This window comes from Gymnogyps californianus, chromosome 2 (assembly GCF_018139145.2).
Source record: "Gymnogyps californianus isolate 813 chromosome 2, ASM1813914v2, whole genome shotgun sequence".
NCBI classification, from domain to species: Eukaryota; Metazoa; Chordata; class Aves; order Accipitriformes; family Cathartidae; genus Gymnogyps; species Gymnogyps californianus.
This window is the reverse complement of record NC_059472.1, coordinates 43,220,326-43,241,437: the sequence shown is the minus strand read 5'-3', so window position 1 is coordinate 43,241,437 and position 21,112 is coordinate 43,220,326. Positions and strand designations below refer to the sequence as shown.

General features: G+C 36.0%; 1 protein-coding gene across 1 annotated transcript in view; it reads right to left on the bottom strand.

The window, feature by feature from the left end:
- TCEA1 (transcription elongation factor A1) overlaps window positions 1–21,112 on the bottom strand; it is a 29,510-nt gene that overhangs the window by 1,167 nt on the left and 7,231 nt on the right. The window contains exons 3-9 of the mRNA XM_050892208.1: window positions 16,551–16,656; window positions 7,899–7,986; window positions 6,699–6,847; window positions 4,751–4,807; window positions 3,615–3,769; window positions 1,554–1,700; window positions 413–484 (exon numbers count right to left, since the gene is read on the bottom strand). Coding sequence (XP_050748165.1) covers window positions 413–484; window positions 1,554–1,700; window positions 3,615–3,769; window positions 4,751–4,807; window positions 6,699–6,847; window positions 7,899–7,986; window positions 16,551–16,656 — 774 coding nt within the window. The remainder of the gene's footprint in view (window positions 1–412; window positions 485–1,553; window positions 1,701–3,614; window positions 3,770–4,750; window positions 4,808–6,698; window positions 6,848–7,898; window positions 7,987–16,550; window positions 16,657–21,112) is intronic.

Here is a 21,112-nt window from a genome sequence, read left to right as displayed (position 1 = left end):
GCAAAAAACCCAGACAAAACAACAAAAGGTCTAAAAAGGCCTATTCCACTTATCGAAGCAGAGACTAAAAATAGTTAGAATATCTTTGGGTGAAGAAAGAGAAAACACAGTGACTAACTTGCCACTACTTTGTATGGCAAAGCAGTATTGTAACTAAATGTCACAAGGACTAAGTCAATGTCCCGACTTCTCTCCCCCTTTGCCACTGCCCTACTTGTGTGATCGCACACCTTCAGTCAAAAACACTTTTCTAACCTAAAGCTATTTTGCAATATCAACATGTAATATCATTAGTGGGCTAAGAAATAACCAAAAGTCAACAGAAACTCATTTGTCATTTACTGAAAACCAAAATTAAGCACAGAGCCTGGCTGTCTGCTATCAAATATGCAGAGCAGTCTAACAGTCTTACCTTCCATCTGTTTCCACATTCATTACAGACAACAAACGTTGTCATGGGTTCATCAGCACTGCGGGTTTGAACCTTTGGCAAAGGCAAGTACAGAGTGGAAAAGGAAAATTAGTATCTTCAACTTTTGTTAGTATGTGTTCAATGTAAAGGTTTAAAATCAAAGTTTAACATTAAGGAAACACATTTGGATAAAAATACAAGTTAACTTTCCGTATCAATTGAAACTGTTTTTTTGTCTAGACTATAAAGCAATCACAAACTTACGTTTTGACAGATTTAGTAGCACTAAAATAACAATTTCGGCATAGAAACTGCACATACTCATAGGAAAAGATTCTGCAGTAAAACTACATGTTCATAGAATCGCTTAGGTCGGAAAAGACCTTTAAGATCATCAAGTCCAACCGTTAACCTAGCACTGCCAAGTCCACCACTAAACCATGTCCCTGTTCAGTAGAGCTTTACATATATTTACTGATGCAAAGGCTTAAAAGTCTCATGATTGAAAAACAGCTTTCTACTTAAAGCATCTGATATACAATATTAAATTATAAACGCAGCTGATCCTATGATCAAAATTACATGCCCTGAAGCACTGCTAAACAAATTAAAGCCCTTCTTGCACATATTTCCTCATTAAAATAGAAAAAGGTTGTAGGAATGATTGTTAATCAGGGTCTAGTGTTAGTCAAATGGTAGATTATATATATATTAAAAAAAATACATATGTGTATATATATGTATATATATTTTATATGTATCATTATTTTCTGCTATTTATTCCCTCTGTAAAGAAAAGTTTACACACATTAAAAACAGTACATTAGCTGTCCTCCACATAAAACCATATTAATAAGATGTAATAAGAAGAATTAGCAAAAACTCAGCATGGCAAAGAAACTGACATTTCAGGCTATATAGATACTCAGCTTGGATTTACATAAAATCTCTGTTAAATTAATACAACAAACATTCTTTATGTAAGCACACCTAAGCAGATCCAACTATCTTCACATATTTTGTAATTTGTTAGCATTTTGTTAAAAGTTAATTTTGTAATTAAAACTTTTTTTCCCTGACAGCCTTTATATAGGACTTAAGCTTTGAAAAAGGAAAACGAAGAGTCTGAATAACCATGTACCTGGGTGTATGTACAGTTCTTCTTTTTGCACTTGCCACATGTAAACAGATCAGTTTGGGTACCTCCTGTTTTAGCCATCTGGTGCTCTCTGATAGCTTCTTTGGTCAGATTTTTGCGCATTTCTTTCAGCTCATCACTTGCCATTTCCTGTTATGGACAAAGAGCAGACAGAGTTTACTAGAGAGTTTTAGTTTTAAACAAGTCGTTACCACTGTACGAGCCCATACCATTTTTTATTTAGAATCCATGACCAACAACTCTATTGAAGGGCAAAGTAATTCTAAATTTTATAAGACTTAAGTTAGGATATTTCACAGCACAGAAGCTACAAAAAGCTAAAAATGTTCTCTTTTTTTTTTTTTTAAATGCAGCTGGGGGAAAAAAAAAAATCAGTAAGAGTTACAATATCAAACACCTAGAAACATTTTTATGCAAATGCATTTCTGAAGTTCAGAAATGTAACACAGAGACAAGGCAGAGGAGGACTTAAAAGTTCTCCAGAGAGGAGGAAAAAGATCCTCTCTCTAGGTTAGATCCTTGCATAATTATCTCATTGACCTACAGAAGGTTACTATAGGAAAAATATACACTATTTTGGCTATTTCCATATCTGTAGTGAGAAATACAGTCTAGCCATAATTTACCATATGTTACCAGAAGTCACATACGCTTAGTTTCAAAACACTAACTGAAGAGCTCAGATTCACCAATTTTCTTTTTCCTTTAAAACTGTTCTAGTGTGCAGGATCTCCACAGTGTGTAGTAATCAAGTGTGCACAGCAAAAACAAGTTGTTGCATTTTTCTTCAATAACGTTTTACTTCACATCCCATGTAGACGTGGAATGCAAATCTTGTATTAATGCTGTTTCACTTTAGAAGTAATCTTAACACTAAGGGGTTCTTTAGCCATTAAAATTTTAATCCAAGACATTAATTAAAACAAAGAATGAGCACTGGACAACACAAAACATATGGTTGTGCACATGTACATACACATGTAGAACGAAAAAACTCAAAATATGTACCGAAGATACAATCTACTTTTCTTTACACATTCCTTTATCAGCCTGTTTGCCCTAACCTTTACGTAAAGCTATAGAAAGAAAAAAAACCCAAACCCAAAAAGCTTTCCTTTAGAATACAGCTAATCATGATTTTCATTACTTGATCATAAATTTAATTTCTTTCAGTCTCCAAGATATTCCTTTACACCTGATTTGGGGGGGGGGGGGGGTAGAATCCAACACATACAAGCAGAATTACAAAACTGAAATCAGATGTTAACCGTACTTCCTTTTTTCTCTCCCATAAAATCTAATTTTTCATTTGACTTCCTAGGTTTATTTTGATTTGTAAAGACAGTGAGCATCTGAACGGGAATTTCTATGCAAGTGTCCAAAACGTTCTTTCAGTAACATAAATTTAATTTGATTTAAAGGGCAATTCTCCTAGCTTCCTTCCCCTATCACTTATGGCTTTTTCTATTTATTGTTAAGAGTTTCCTTCAAAATCACTTGAAGTATTCAAGAGATAGATTCAAGAGATAAGGTTTAAATAAACACTGAAAATGCCAACCGGAGAGGGACTGATCTTTAAAACCACAGTGCTGTACCTTGCATAGGAGTATAACAGCAGAGGTTAGCATTTGAAAAACAAATGGCAAGACAGGCTAACACACACCTATCCAGAAAGGTGAATGGGTCAGCAGCTTGGAGTCACCAGCCAGTCATATTTACATCTTCCTAAACTTAAACTATCACTGATGTATCATGTGGCCTTTTAAAAACAGCACAACATACCATGTTTCAGGAAATTTACATGTGACAGCTTATGTGCCTTCTGACTTACAGACAAAATCAGATATTTAGGAACCATTAACAGACACCACTTTCATTCCCTCTGCCCCAACACAGCCCTGTAATTCAGATTGTGCAAGCCACAAACAAGCCACAGTCTTTCAAAAGTGCAGGCATCTTACATCAGTGATTTTTATGGCTAATAAATACAGGCCAGGACATAAGTCCAACAGGGAAACAGTTCAAGATCTATGCTTTACGTACCTCTGCTGTCATTTTGGCAAACTTGTCAGGAGGAATGTTCCCACATAACACATTTTTCCTTAGGTTAGGATTCTTTGCATCCTTGAGATTCGCTATTCTACTTCGTACCCTATTTTTGTATTTCATATCAGTGTTTTTTAATTCTTGAAAAATAGGTGCTTTGGATTTAAGGAACAAAACATTAACAAGTAAAACAGAGCACTATACAGGATTCATTTTTGGGGGCAACTTTTCTAAAGCAATGTACTTCTCCGCTGTTGATCAAGTCCTCCCCCCCCCCCCAACCAACAGTTACCTTCCTGTTCAACACAGCAGACTTCATGTCCTTCTGAAGCCTAATCATAGTTTAGCACATGGTCAGTGAAACGTGAATTTTTGGGTAGTAGGATCTCAACTGAAATTGTGAATAGTCACCCATAAATTTATATCCAGTTCCTTGACCTCATCCTGAGGATTAACTGCTTTCTAAACCAAATATTCAAACACTGGCAGCTCACTAACAGAATTTTAAAACAGGTTTGCAACAGAAACAGGAAATTCCTTAACAGGAATGGTGGCTGACCGTAATTACCGAAGGACATTAGCAAGTTAGAATCATGAAGCTTAGACTACTTCTATGCTTCAGAATACCCCCCCCCAAAAAAACCCTAAAGTAAAAAGAAGCCCAGAGTTCTGCTCTGTAACTATACAAACACTGCTACCAGAACAACCCTTCTGAAAATTCCAAATTCATTTAGAAACAAACTTGTAGAAAATGAAATAAAGACATTAGAAAAAGATTAGAACCATTAACAAGAAAAGATTTAAAAATAACATAGAAGAGCCCAGCATTTTATGTCAGAATGCTTCAGTAAGATACAATATTGCTGCTGCAAGGAAAACATACCAAACTGAAAAAAACCCACACACACTCACCTACACACATTCCTACATGTTTTAAGGCAAATCATTTAGGTTATGCTGTTTTTTTAAACACTAATTTTCTACACTGATGTGCTGAACACTGTTTGCTATTTTTGTTTTAAATGAAATTTTAAAATATTCAATATATAGATCAAGTTAATTAATTTTAACATTATCAATGCTTTTAAAAAATACTTTTGTTCTAGAGCACATAGATGTACAACAAAGGATATCTTCTTCAATCTGAGAACCCAGCTCTTCCTCATCAGCACCAATAGCAATGTAATCATCTGAGGAAAACAAATATTAAAATGTTAGCAACCTGACAATCTCATCAGTGTTCTACATCCCTGAGAGCGCATTCAAAACTCTGAAACTCAGCAAATTATGAAACAACTGCAGTGAATTTTCCTTTTGTATAGGAAAGTTTAATTTACTGCATACTTATCCTTTCAAAAATTTGTTAACTTATTACTTGGAAGAACAAAAGTAAGTGAAATGAAGAGCAACGGAAGTTTAAAAAAGTAGAACAACCCTAAATCTTTCACAAAAACAAAAATTCTGACATCTAGTTGCAAACACAAGTAGTAACAAAAAAAACTTTGCTATACAGAAAAACTTTAAATATTCTAATGGGCTTGGCAAATGCCCATCTCCACAGCATATCTATGCGTAGAATAGACTATTATAAAAAGAAAACATCTTGTATTGTGTTTCATCAATTCTTTCAGTCCACACAATACAAGCACAAGCAATTAACGTTTTGCATGCAAGAGAAAGATTTCATTAGAAACATAGTAATTAAATAACAGAAACAATATTATTAAATGTTTTAAAAAAATGCAAAGCAGAGATGTGTCATAAAACACGTAAATTAGCAGAAATAAACAATAGCAATCTTGAAGACAATGCAACACTTGACCTAAAATCTCTCAAGATAATTGTTTACTGTTTCTGACCAAAACCCTTACTCAAAGACAGCTGCCTTTCCAAGACAGCTTAGGACAAATTAGATACAGTACGTGTTTTCCTCCTCATTTTAACACGGGTGTACTTCAATGAGTAATCCAAACACGATTTCTCCTTAGATGTCATGCAGAAAGCCATAAAACCAGAAAATAACCTTATTTTTTGAGACTGGCATTCAACCCATGGATGATCAGTTTATATGTGCAGTAGAAAGTAACATAGCAAAAAGAGTTCTTGGAAAACTAGCTAAAATTAAGACTACATAGAATTATGAATACTAAGATGCTACATGCAATTTTCTGGTCACAAATTACTTTATACGTCTATGAACTACATATCCAGAGGATGACAAATTCATGGTCTTTAGTCAGCTTTGATTACTGTCTGTATCTGAATTTATGTGAATTAAAAGAAAGAATAAAAGAGTGAAAAGGGTAAAAATGGATGATTCAGAAGTCTGCTTACACTGGGTCAAGTTACACTAAGCTAAGACAGAGGAACAGGAGCTGGGTCGTAAGTTCTGGTAGAAGAGAAGGACCCGCAAGAAAAAATTCAGGTCATTCTGAGGAGTCCTACTTTTAGTTGCTCCTTATCTAGCATATCATTCAATTTGTCAGTTTGAAGACACCCAAGCGTACATGAGGGGGAAAAAGAAAAAAAAACCCAAAACAGTCGAGGAATTTACAGATGCCCATAAGGCATGAAGATAGAGCAATGCAAGACTCTCTTATTGTGAGTATCTCAATGAAACTTCAGGATTAAATCAAAACAGAAAGGCAGCGTTCAAAAACCAAAATCTGAAGGCCCACAGGATCTCTGGTGTAAGAAAGGCAGGCATGTATATAGTGGCACTCTCAGTCAGAGATAAGACAAAAAAAAATAGCAGCTTCCACAAAAAGATTTAAATGAGGCATTAAGGAGGCAATAACCTTCCTGAAACAAAGTTACACTGTAGGCAAGATACCAGATGAACAGAAGCCACAAAATGTCCCATATCACCAGCAACAAAAAATGTATTTCAATACATTCCCATGCTGTCAAGGTTACTCATTACTTGCAACTCAGGTGAACTAGCCTATGGGTATATACACATAAATGGACATAACCAGGGTTTATTCTACCCTACAGGGCAGGAGAAAAATAAGAGTGGGAAGGACTGAAATAGAGAAGAAGGAAATAGTTAAACTTGAAAATACAGTCTACAAAGCTCACCTCCTGTTCTGAGAGCTGCAGAGAGCATTTCTCTACATTTCACTCGTACAGAATCCGAAGTGCTTGGAGCCCGGGGAAAAGAAGGGATGAAAGAATTTGAGGGAGTACTACCCTCCTCCTTCCTGCTGCTGGAATTGCTACTTGAACTGCTAAAAAAAGGCAAAAAGAAAACTAATATTATGGTTTTTCCCCCTCTTCAAATAACTTTGTTCCAGGGCAAAACACAGGTCTTTTGCTATATTCATTTGATGGTATTCCAAAAAAAGAACACAGGCCACCTTTTTAAAGCTACTTATAGCTCTAGAGTCAATACAATTTAAAAAGTGTCTTTAGAATATTCACCAGGGTATTCCACACAACATAGATACGGCAAGTATTTCACTCCATTATGTGGCATATAAGTTTTAATTTTCAGTTCTCTACATTAACATGAAATCTTTTTTGCCCCCATGGAACTTTACTTTAAAAAACAGTGAAGATACATCACACTAACATTCAGTCTGCAGTGAATGCATTGCATTCAGTCTGCTTACAGTACGGAAGTGGCACCATGGTCACAAACCATTAACATAGCTTTACAAACTGTAAACCAAGAAGTTTTCAGCTTGCATCAGGACAAATGGTTAGAGCTTAAATTTCAATTTGAAAATGGCTGCTGGAAACAGATTCACTAAAACCAGAAATGTATAGAAGAAACGGGCTTGCAGATACTATTTTGCAAATGTTCTTCAGCTCCCATACTGTCATTAACATGGACTCATTTTTCTGATAATATATATTTTGTGTTTACCAAAAAAAGTGCAGAATGAGATTGTTCATTAAACATAAAAGCTAACAGACAACAGAAGTATTCTAAACCTCTAACATATGCAATCACCACAAAGCTGTGACTGAAAGTTGCTTTACAGTTCTCAAAGCTCAGTGCTAGTATTGAGAGAGAAAGGAGTATTTGACAGACAAGACAGACAGAATAAACAATAACTGCTCTGGCCATATCTTGACCTGCGGCTTTCCTCTTTTTTTAAAGTCAGCAGCAGCAGCAGCATTTACTTCCCTAACAACACACTATTTCTTGTACAACTCTATGTATTTCAGAAAAGAATGTGGAAGCTGTCTCTAATATGACAAATTTGGACCAGATAGTTCAATGCTAATGTATACTGAGTGAGATTATTTTTATAGTCATGAAGAATTAAGCACCTTTCTTCTCTTGCTTCAGGGCTGTTTTGTGAGGAAGATGCAGGCTCCTTTTTCTTTTCTTCAGAATCTTTATCAGTTGAAGGTCCATCTGGAAATACAAAACATGAGAAATTCTCTTTTACCCAGAAATAGTAACCGATTTAAAGCAGTGGTAAAATATCTTTGATGATTTCTCCCGAACCAGTTGGAAATGCTATCAGCTCCCACTCTCTGCTTTGACCTTCTCTTGCAGTACAGCCTTCTACTCCCCAACACCCTCCCCAACCCAGCAAATGGAAAAATATGACAACACTTCAGATCCTTCGAGTCAAGTCCAGCATCTGCTTAAACTGGCAGTGAAGACATGATGAAAATGTAGACCTTTATGATTTATTTTTGCCAACTCTGCTGCATGAGGTAGACAATAACTTCTTAAACTACTGCATCAACCCTCCGGAGTTTGTCTTCTATGTTTTAAATACAAGTTCCTACTAAATGCATGTCATTCTTTTTAATTATATTCACAGGATTTCTATCAAAGGACTGAACCAAATGAAACTGTCATGTGAAAGCTACCATGGTTGCCAAAAAATATAAAGATCATTTTCATATGCTTTTAAAGGAGTCTTCCAGACGTGTACACAGTATTTTCTGTGATAGCTCTTAAATTATTTACCTTAGTGTTTAAAAATATCTGAATTTGCCTTTCCCATACAGGCTATGTTTAATGATGATTTTATAAAGAATAAAGACAAAAGCCTTTATTAAAAAGGGCAATCACAACATTTCACTTTAGCCCAGTGAGAACACATACATCCTTCTATCGTAAAGAAGAATCCGGAGTGGCTAAATTGAGCTTCTGCTTTGATTTGCTCTCTAGAAAGGCTGACTCTCTCCACTGTCTACAGAGAAAGCCTAGCGAGATTGGCATCACTCACTCACAGTTAGATTTTGTGAATTCCTCTCTCTAAGCCCTGATAAAGCTGCCATTACACTTGTAAATCCATAGACTATATTATCGGGATAAGCATATATTACAAACTTTAAAAAGAACTAAAAACAGATCAAGAAAAGGAGGGAAATCTGGTAAGGCTCAGTCTTTCCCTCAAAGATGTCCTGAACTAGGTAGGTATCTAAACCCTTGTTTAAGCATCTAAAAGTATCCCCATTTCCAGATGAGCCCCATCCCCACATTTCTCAGGGGAACTTGGTGGTATGGAACACACAAATTCAGGTCTCTTATTCAAGCACTGAGCTTTTTTTTTTTCCCATTTCCTAGAGAGCAGAAAATTACTGTACTGGCTTATTTTTAATAGGAACAATTTACAATTAAAGCTACACAGAAAAGATATTAAACTGAACAAGATTTTGATCCTTTCCTTAACTTTTGAATTAAGGAATTTATCAAATCCAATATCACTTCGTTAAAAAATCATCATCATAAAAGGAGACCAGAGACAGCTGTACTGGATCAGACCAAGCACCCAGCTACTATTCTGTCTCCAGCTGTACCTAAAAATAGATGCCTACAAAACAGCATAGGAACCAGGCAAGCACAAAAAGATACTTCTCCAGAGTATTTCCCCAGCCTTCAAGAGCTTAAAAGTTTAGTGATTTCCTCACCCATTGTTTGTAACTTTGTATTCAATCCTTGATAAATTTCTCCATTAAAGAAAAAAAGGAAAATCAAACACAGCAGATGAAGCATTTGGACTGATTGTCTTTAATAAGCTAAAAGTGTTATTCAAAAAATCCTAAAAAAAGATAGCAATTTATCAACTTATTTATAAAAAAGTAATTTCACTAAGAAAGCAAACAAGGCTAAACACTGAATGGATCACAGATGTTCTTTGCTATGACACCTAAAGTGCACAATACTAAGAGAAAGAAAACAAATCCCATTTTTAACATGCATATTCACATGACTACTCTCTGGCAAAAAATGCTTACATGATATATAATTTTAAAAAATATTCTAAAAATGCATGTAATCTCATTTACCCTCATCATTTTTTAAGTACATTATTATTTTTGTCAGAGGCTTAAAGACAAACTGATAGATCAAACAGGTATCTCAGGGTACAGCTCAGGTCCTGCAAAGCAGCACAGCTGCCTTAGAGCTGAGCTCTGCTTCAGCCCATTTACCTCCATATTTTTTTCTGGCACACAAGTTGTCAAATTCAGAGCTGACCTAGGTATCTCCTGCTTATTTTGCATCAAATACACTGCTACAGTATAGCTGGCACCTAGTTTTAGTTTATCAAACACTTCCATTTAGCCCAGCATGATTTCATCAGAGAAGGCAGGCACCTGAGAATGTCTGCCAATACCCTGATGGCTTCTTTCATTTAATGGAGGGCAGGGTATTCGTGAGGCACGGGGACAAAGCAAGAGGTAAAAGCACAGCTCTTCCTACACCTGCAGACCAGTCTATGCAAGCATGTCTCAAACCAAGGTCAAACTTCAGCAGCTGAGACAACTGGACCATCTTCAGCAGATACATCTTCAAAACTACAATTTCTTTCATCACTTAGAGAGAAGTTTATAGATACTTTTGTTTAATCCAGTTTCAGAAATCTGAAAATAAAGTTAACAATATTCTCTGTTTGCTCAAAATATTCTCCTAAGTGTTTAAGTCATTCACTCTTACAGATCATAAACTGGAAAGCACTGAGGAGAGGAGATCCAGTGTCAAGCAGTATTTATTCTTAAACTCACACATTAATAAGGATTTCTTATTTTATTAAGATACTGTATTGACAAAAGAACAGAATGCAATTAACAGCCTGCTAGACAGCATTTCAACTATCCTCTGGGGAAAGGAAAAAAGTTATCCTTGAGAAACTAGAAGTCCCTACTAATTAACTTATTTTACATTCAACGGCCAGACTCTAACGCAAAGGAAGAACGACAGCTAATGGGAACTACAACCAACCACAGAAATTCTAACAAAGTAAGATGGAAAAAATGGCCTTTCTGTGAAAGATATTTAAAAATTCCAATGAGCAAGTGATTCACGTCAGGAAGTCTATAGAACGTCATAATATTTATATAACATAAATTACAAGTTGCTTTACAGAGGCACAATTACTTTTTCAACTTCATATAGCTATTAAAACTTACCAAAACATTTCAGAAACAAATTGAAATTGTCATCAATTTTAGGATTGAAAACTGTTAACTCCACAGTTTTCACTACCGTAGCTTCAGAAGGCCATAACAAAAAAATCTTTAAGCTTTTTTTTTTAAATAACATAAGCTAATTTATATTAATGCTTCTTTAAAATACAAAGAACAAGCTAGGAACATGAATTGACTATCAGCCATTGGAATAATGGATAAATACCAAATTCTGACTGCTGCATTGCAGTTTCTATCTGCGACTTGCAAGTAATTTGAAACACACTTCTACTTTTCCAGCGAAATAATCTCTCTAGGGTAAAACAGGTTACCAGAACAAAATTTTTAATGTAATAATATATGGCCAGAGATAACATAATTAATCTGAATGTTAGAAGCCATCAATAGCTTCATTGTAGATTCTTCTAATTATATTACAAGTGAACTCAAGACATTTCGTAGTAACAAGAAAAAAATCAGAAAATAAAAAGATGTTATTAATTTATAAATTTAACTTTAAATTACAAAATTTTTTAAAGTAAGAATTTTTCAGAAATTTTAATGAAAAGTGGCTAGTTATTCCCTGGAAGCACATGAGAATTTAATTTAGTGGGTTATCGTATGTTACTGATTCAGATATCACCACCAAAACTTGGAAAGTTTTCTGAGTGTTCGTTTAAATAAGTTAAAGGAAAGAGATATGAGAACAGGTAACAGATGGCATAGTCATTAATTTAACAATGACCCTCATATTTAATAATCCTTTAGGCCCATTTTCCAGACCCTGACCAAAATAATCGTGAGATGCACAAGCAGCTACACTTGTCAGCAATTCCTCTTCAAGATGTAGTAAGACATGAAGGTAAAATCAGAAAAGCATCTTCCTAGCAGTAGCATAGGGAGGAATAATATCTAAACACTATAAATAAACAACAAAATCATGAACTGTTTGCCATTTTTAAAGATTTTTTATCATAAGTGACAAAAGAGCATGACACTAACTTCTTTGCTATACATGTTTTTCCTCCTATACAGTATGATGTAATTTGCATCATGTGTTATCTCTCCATTGATAATCTTAACAAATTATAGATCTACTAATTGTACATGGAACAGTTCCAAACATACATTTGACAGCAGGTGATTTCCACAGCTCATACTTGATATGGAAATGAAACCACTGAAATTATTTTTGCACTTGCTATCTTATAAAGACATGTACTCTTATCATCAATCGTAAACGATACTCTTACACACTGTTAGACTGTAATTTAGGAACTTGTTTTGTCAATAACAATTTTTTTGAGGAAAGCCAGTAGGTTACTAGATGTCCTTGAACAACTTTACCTAATGACAGCATTAACATACCTGTAAGATAGTCCTAGACTGTACCAACTTGCTCCAGTAGAATCAAACTCAGGTTCGAAATAACAAAGGATTGTATGAACAAAGTAATCTGAGTAAACACTTCTATGAAGTTTGGCTGGTGTTATCTTCTCCTGACAACATTAGGCACTTAAACATTCTTTAAAAAAAAAAATTACTCAGGCATGCACTTTTTTGAAACAGGCACTTCAAAATGTTCGTGGTCTCATTTTTTGTTTTTAATACTGGCAATAGATGATCACACTTGCACTTAATGTTAAGATTATTGTCCAATCATTCTGCATTTCCAGTTCAGTACATAAACTTACTGAAGTTAAGTTTACTTACTTAGAGGTCTGGACCTTCTTTTTCACTGTATACTCTTAGAGTTCAGTAAGTAATTATTTGTGATGGAGAATGTTATGTTCCTTAAAGATTTTTTTTGTTGTTGTTTTTTAATACGAAGGAACGCACCTCATAACCTAAATGGGTATGCATAGATTCATTATCTGCACAGCATACTCTACATACCCAGCTACTTGGCAAAACAATTGTTATTTGCAACTCCTGTGCTACAAGCGAACAGTATTTTATTCTGAGAACAGAATTTGCTTCCTTATGTAAATTGTGACCAACTCGGCTGTGTGGTTTAACGTTCTTACAGCAACATCTGAAAGCAATCTTTAGATGTAGCTCACTCAGTGAGTCACTTCAGACAACGCTTGCAAGCCCTCTGCTGGGCAGCTTCCGACCCCCCTGAAAAACCACTGGTAACCTGGCACGGCTCTAGTCAAGCCATAAACATCTGGTGATTCACAACCTTACTTTGATTTCTTCTCATGTTTCCCATGCATTCTTAAAACATAAGTTCTGATAGCATTGAACTTGAACAGTACATGCAGCCTGAACAGTCAACAATTCTTGCCTAAATTCAAAACGTCATTTATAAAAATAACTCACAAAGACTTCAGATCTCTGAGTACAATGCTCGGTACGATTAACAGCTGTCCGCTTCTGTTGCCATCTTTGATCCATACCATTTTACATGCACTATAAACAGCATAATCGAAACTGATTTCTCAAGCAGTTCAACATACGGTATTTCGTATTCTTCTGAGAAAGTCAAAACTAATGATAAAACAGAATAAGAGTACTTTGTAAGATTCCCACCCATACTTCGTGCAGCCCAGATAAAATCTCATAACTGGAAGACAGGGTAAGTTCCACTGAATTACTGAGCAGTGAAACGAGAGGTGAAACTTTTGCCCTACTATGCTTTATTATAAGGTCTACATTACAATCAAGGAGAATTTATCTACATAAGTTCTGAATACAAGCAGTGCTGTATTTCCAGGAATAATTTGATTTTATACAATAAATGCACAACCACAACTATATTAGACCTGGCACAATAATGTACATGCAATAGTATCTGCTCTGTAACAAAAATCAGAGCATGAACAAAGGTCACATACCCACTGCCTCAAGAAGAAAGTATTCAGTTCTGATTAATGTCAAATATTTGCTATTTACTTTTCAGTTCCTCACACGTTTGACTTCACCTGATGCAAGCAGCCTTAAGTAGAGTCTCCCAACTGTCTTAAAACAATCTGAATGTAGCAAGCCATCAAAAGGGGAAGGTCCACCTTGCTCCAGCTCTATGTTACTGCTGCAGCCCTGTGCAGGAAACAGTAACTGCAAACAGGCTGGACTGAAAAACTGATACAGTTGAAATTTAAGACAGTAGAAACGAATAGAACAATTAGATTCCAACTGGTCAGTTCCCAGCTCTGGTCTCCTGGATAGCCACTTGAGCACTCGTTGTAGCACAGGAGGGAGGAAGGAGGCACCTGCGCAGAAGGGAAGCCAGGACCACCCCTTTCAGCAGCAGCCTACACCCAGATTGACCTGCTGTGACCGTCAGCCACCATGGTCTTATTCCAGACTTCTACAGCATGAACACCCTCTGGTCCTCAGGTAGGAATAATACTCCCCATGTTTCACAATGTTTGAACACTTGAAGATCAGTCAGCTATAAGTAATAATATATTAAGACAAGTTTGACTGACTTAAGATACTGTGTTAAAAAAAAATTAAACAGAAGACTATTTTTACTGTCTCAACAAATAAATAGCAATTCCTTTGCTCAAAGGACAGCAATACCCAGAAGGGTTAGCCCCATCCCCCCAAAAGCAGTATCTGAGGGCACTCCCAAAAGTTGAGAATTCTATAGGAAAAAAAGAGTATTTCCTCTACTTTGTTGCGTAAACTAAGTTGCACTATCAAAAATTGGAACTCTAGAGAAAAATAAAACCACAGAATTTTGGGAGGGCCTTTTTTTTTTTTTTTAACTTAGATTAACTTGAGAGCTAGGTCACTCAATCCAGCTGCTGCTTTTAGAAGTCTTTAGAGTAACTCAAGTTAATATGCAAGTCCATTTCTCCACTCATGTATCTTACCACTTTTATGCATTGGACATAATACAGTTGGACTTCAAGTTCTAAGTGGAAATTCAAACATAAAAAGTACATATTTTTCACTATTTACCAGTGAACTCTGATCAGATCCTTTATAAAGTATGCATTTAATTTATAATAAGTCATTATCGTGATTTAAAAAGTATTTTATGAGCATACCTAGTATTATCTAAATGTAATTACTAAAACTTACCTAATTACTATTATCTAACTGTTTAAAAATGTCTGCTGTAGAGGTTGTTGCTTCTTACTAGAACACAGAAGTTGAAAGCTGTGACAAATGGTCCATTTCTACATACATATACTGTCAGATGGATACGAAGTTCTATTTCAAAATTTTAAGAGTCCTAAATCTTAGTTTACCTAAAATTAGATACAAAGAAACAAAATAGAGTACAGCACAGTGTACGAACAGAAATACCTGGACACAGCTTGAGATTTGAGTGTTTTCAAATACATTAAAATTAAGTACCACAAAATATCCTTGAATAAAACCCTGCTAACAGAAAGGTTTCATTAACTGCATTCATTGCTTAGAGGGAAATTAAACAAAAAGTATTAACTCACTAATTAGTAAGTTGTTTAAAACTATGAAGGTTTTAGAAAGTGCAGATCTATTTCTCACCACCTGTAAGTTCTAACAGATTTTTAACATCAATTTACTGGTTTTTTTCTCTTCACAAATCACTTTATAACGAAACTTCAAAGCCTCCACACTCTCATATGAGATTTTACACAAGTTCTTCAGAGTACCTGTTATATTTGACAAAGGAAATAGTCAAGAAAAGGTTCGTTAGTGCTTAGTACTGCAGTACAGTCACTCTAGCTCAACAGCAGGCAACGAGACTTCAGAAATGAGTCATGTTGCAGAAGCTGGCTTCCTACTGCTTGCCAGCCCCAATAAAAATATATTAACTTTTTCTCTGAATATGCTTTCACAGTGTCCTGGTTTCGGCTGGGACAGAGTTAATTTTCTTCTTAGTAGCTGGCACAGTGTGTTTTGGATTTAGTGTGAGAATAATGTTGATAACACGCTGATGTTTTAGCTGTTGCTAAGTAGTCCTTATCCTAAGTTAAGGATTTTTCAGTTTCCCATGCTCTGCCAGCAAGCAGGTGTACGAGAAGCTGGGAGGGAGCACAGCCAGGGCAGCTGACCCGAACTAGCCAAAGATATTCTATACCCTAGAACACCATGGTCAGTATATAAACTGAGGGGAATTGGCTGGGAAGGGCGGATCGCTGCTCAGGCATCAGTCAGCAGGTCATGAGCAACTGCGTTGTGCATCGCTTGTATTTTCTTGGGGTTTATTTCTATTTTTTTTGTTATATTCCTTTTCATTACAATTATTATATTTTTATTACTATTATTGTTAGTATTATATTTTATTTTACTTCAGATATTAAACTGCTCTTATCACAATCCACGAGTTTTACTTTTTTTCCCCTGATTCTCCTCCCCATCCCACTGGGAGGGGTGAAGGGGTGAGCAAGCAGCTGCATGGCACTTAGTTGCTGGCTGGGGTTAAACACCACACACAGTAAGGCACTGGTGATAGTCAAAGAGTAAAAAAACAACTACGTCAGTGCAGAAAGTTTCAATACTTACACAGGATTACAAATGTATCTAAAGCAAGGCAGTGTCAAGGATCTGCATCAAGACTGCATACAGTTAAAACATGCAAGAGCAGGGGAAAAAAGTCTGTCGCCATACCTAACAGTTTCTTCCAAGACTTGATAAGAGATTTTGCTAAAGATGTAACTTCTTCATCTGTGCTTTGCTTGCGTATCGCATTCACTGACATTCCAATTCTGGTAGACTGCAACAGAAATAAAAATATGCACTATAAAAGGTGATATGAAGACAATTTAACAAGTAAACACATATAAAGTTGTACTTTGACATTGTTTTTTAAAGTATCTTTTTTCTTTGTTTCTGTAGGGGTTTTTTTTAAGAATATCAGGATTAAATGCTGCAAGCCTTTACAAAATGTATTTTAACAACATGGACATTTTAAAAAGAAATACAACAGTATTACCATTTGTCTCCATCACAGAAGTTGGGGGCAGGGCGGGCAGGAGGGTTAAGAGGAGCGAATCAGAAAATTTTTGCTCCCAAACTGTTTCAAAAAGCTCTGCAGAACTACTTACCTAAACTAAGTACAACATTCAAAACAGCTAACCATGTAAAAATCATACATACATCTTAATGTTATATAAAATTTTTAGCAAAGGTTCTAGCCTCAAAACCTTATTTTTCTGCGAAGCAATGACTGTATTTATATTTTGGCATGATCAGAAGCTTGCCAACTGCTTCAGTGACTTCATAACTCTTAGAATTCCCATTGAGTGGCTGTGGAAGAAGTTGTAATATCAGTTGGGAGTGACTACGTTTTAGGTTCCTAATAATTGTGGCAATACTGAGATTCTTCAAAATCTTAAGCACAGAGGGTTCTGCTTTTACATAGGAACAGTAAGACTAGCCTACCTCTCTGAAAAGGCTGATAGTGACAGGCTTTAAACCTTTGGCACTACTGCCACCTATAGAGTGAAAAGGAGATTAATTTACAATTCACTCCTTTTAAGACTCAGAAGATGAGGACATAAATTTAGCTCAACAGCAACAAAAGTTTCATTTTAGAAGACTTCTGACTAATGTGTTAATCTAACAAGTAGAACATTTCCACACTTTTAGTTTCACGAGAAGAGGAAAGTGTTTAACAATACAAATAAGTATTTTATTATTTAATATTTTGATTGATGACTAGATTTTTTAAATTGTTCTTAAGATGCTCGGTTTTGTTGCATTTACCATTTACGGGACTCACTAAATATAAATTATTCTACGTACTTTTGCAGTAGTCCATCATAAATTTCCTTCTCCTTTAAAGGAAAATTTAAATCTTTGCAGCTCACTAAAAATGGAAATGATTTGTTCCTATAAATTACTCCTTACAACCCACACAACGCTTTTTGGGGCACCATGGATGTGCTAAATGACTGGAAATGTACTGAAATATTCAGTAGCTATTTCAGCAAAGGAAACACATCAAAACCTCAGGTCTGAGCATCAGCTCTAAACACATATTTTGGACTAAAGAAAACAGATGGTTACTCACCTGTAACTAACGTCTTTCAAGATGGACTCTGCTCACTCAGACTATCAGTACTGGCCAACTCTCTCGACATTTTAAACACATACTCTCGACGTTATGTACAGACAATAAAGAATAACGTGCTTGGAACTCCATAAAATACTCACCATACCTGAATGAGAAAAATATATCTACAACAAAAACCAACCGTCCATTGGTAACTGGGCACAACCACGGCCTACTCTCATCAGCAAAAAGAAAAGACACCAACTTAGTTAAGTAAAATTCAAAAACTCAAGTAAAACTTGAAATTAATTGGATAAATTAATTTCTTCTTCTGATCCACAAGAGAAACAGATTATGGTGACTGTCTAAACTGCCAGCTTTCTTAAGGCAGTACATAAACATAGTTCATTTGTTTGCTTTTATAGAGCACTTGATCCGGCCTCGCCTAAAGAAACGGGAAGGAATGAGCTACCAATTTATTTGCCTGCAAACTGACACAGGTAATCGCAAAAGATCAGTGTTATATTCTCAAAATGACTGTGCTTTAATGACAAATCAGCTGTCAGCATTTTAAATTTCCTCAGTCTTCCAGCCTACAGAGCTGTTCTTGTGAGAGCCATTTTAAGGGGAAAACTCTGCTATTTTTGCCTAGCCCAGTGTAACTTGTGGAATTGCTTTATCTCTGTGCCCGTTTATACGTGTGCAGGTATATGAAAACCTTCCTCATCCTGTCCAAAATGCATCTTTAATGGGACATTCTTCCCCACTTCAAATTCTAGAGCACTTTTCATCTGCTTTCTGAGAGTAAAGAGGCTCAGAGACAGTGTAAGACAGCTGTTTCCAACCCTGAAGCATTCAAGCTGTAGGCCAAGCAGCCTTCAGTTGGTATGAGCAACAGTTAGCATAAGTAACCTATGACTGAACCCAAAACAAAGCATGTGGCAGCACCTACTCTTCTCTAAACCAGACCAAATGAGAAAATGTAAGGGACATAGTTGGGGAAGAAAAGCAACCACTGAAGCAAGCAGGGTGTTACCAACTTTAAATTGTAAGAGCATGAGGACAGAGAATTGGTGAGCACCTGGACCAAAGCAGAGCCAAATCAACCCCTGAAGAATAACCACCTCCAGGTTCCCAGGTCTCCCCGGCCCACCAATGAACTGGCAAGAATTCATTAACAAGGACTGTACATCACAGCCTAGTTCTGTATACGTGTGTGTAATTTCCAGTAAAACCTGTTTGTTAAAATAAAGACCGTCTGTCTCACTCACTGTTTAGCTGTGCACTACCCACAATTAGCACCAGGGACACGATGCCTTTAATACTGTGTGGCTGCTAAACAGATTTGCAATTCTGACCACCGGATAAATCACATGTGAGGAAGGCTACTGGCTCCCTGCCTAGCTGAGCAAGGATCAGCTTGCTTATATAAAACTCATTACATACGACGCAGTCGTATTATTGTCTGTAACCACTTCAGCTTTCTGTGACAAAAATCAGGTGAGAAAGACACAAGAAACAAGCACAAGTCCAGACTACTGATGTGCACCTTCCTATTCTACATACCTGTAAATTGTTCAGAGGACCTCACCAGCTCAGACTGATGCAACAGTCATGTTACAGGAAAAAGTGTCACTTCTTTTATTACACAGGAATAATGAAACTATCATACCAGCTAGCAGTGTTTTTCTCAATGTAGCCAGCTTTCAAAACTGCTTAAAAATGGGTGTGGAAGTATGCTTTTCACTTGTGTCCTGCGCTTCATCTGTTCAAACACATCAACAGATACCTCAATCTACATAGAGGAAGTTAATGCTCCCACTTTCTCATGATCATCACCCTTCTTGACATTAGAACACTACTGATCCATTACCACAGCGATACGTATGATTACTTTGCATTTCAACTGTTGCTCCAAGTCCTCCATTGCTTAAGCAAATTTGGGAGATTAACATAGAAAGTTTACGGCAGACTTTACATATTTATAAAACTCTCAACAAAAATAATGTAAATTTGAGTCTAAACACGTTGCTAAATGCAATCTCATGCAGCGGAACTGTTTTGAATACAGCAGTGGATACTGAAGAAAAACTTCTTAACTAAGCTACAGCCAATCTACTACACAAGAGTATGCTAAAATACCTGATCCCTTTAGACCTACTGTAACACAGAGAAATCTTCTTTACAAACTCATATAGTGCCTGCCCCAATACAGATTAAAACAATCTTCTACTGCAAATATTATTTCACTTCAAAAGCAGGTACCTGTCATATGGATGGGAATAAATACGCTTCTTTCAAGTAGGATAGAAAACTGGACAGAATTAATATGCAACTCTATATAAATTAAGTCAGGGTCACACAAGTGCCCTAAAAGGCAGACAGTTGAGTTTGTTTGTACTTAGCAAGATTAAGTCCTCCTCTGTTGATAACATTAGTAAGGTTTTCATTGCAACTAAAAAAAGAATAATTTATCTACTTGTACATTCTTCAGATCCTCATGGTTCAAGGGTAAAATTGTTCTACTGTTCTGTGTAAAGCTTCTCCTTCTAGTCTCATTCTTCAGACTAAGCAGAACAGGTTTGCATAGCAGCATTTACAGAATTTCCGGAGCACTTGCAGAGATATTTTTCATTCCAAAGGCAAAAAACATTACTACACAAATACTTTGTATTAAGACCTGCACAAAGAAACTCCAGAGAATCAGGTCAACAGAGGGTTTTTCTGGATTTTGTTGTTTTGTGTGGGGCTTGAGGGTTTTTTCTTTTTGGTGAGGTTTTGTTTTGGTTTTTTTTTTAAGGAAGGAGGTTGGACATAGAGAAGACTGCAGTGTCATATCAGCCATGCTCGTTCATGCAGGAAGGTGACACTTTCAAATTCCTATTTTCTGTCACAAACAGTATCAGTAATAACGTACTAAGTACATTCTGCAAATATATAGGATGCATACGTCAAGAATGACATTGCTACTGACACTTAAGATTTGAACTTTATAGCTAATTCTGTATCTGTGACCATTAATTTTCACTTAGAAAAAAGTTACTTTTCAGTCTCTTCCAATTTAAGTGGCTACCACAGCAAACCAGGTCTTACGTTTACGTCTGCCATTTGAAAATTTTCACAGAGATACGAAATATCTAGTTACTTCGGAACAAAAGTTGTTCATTGATGAATT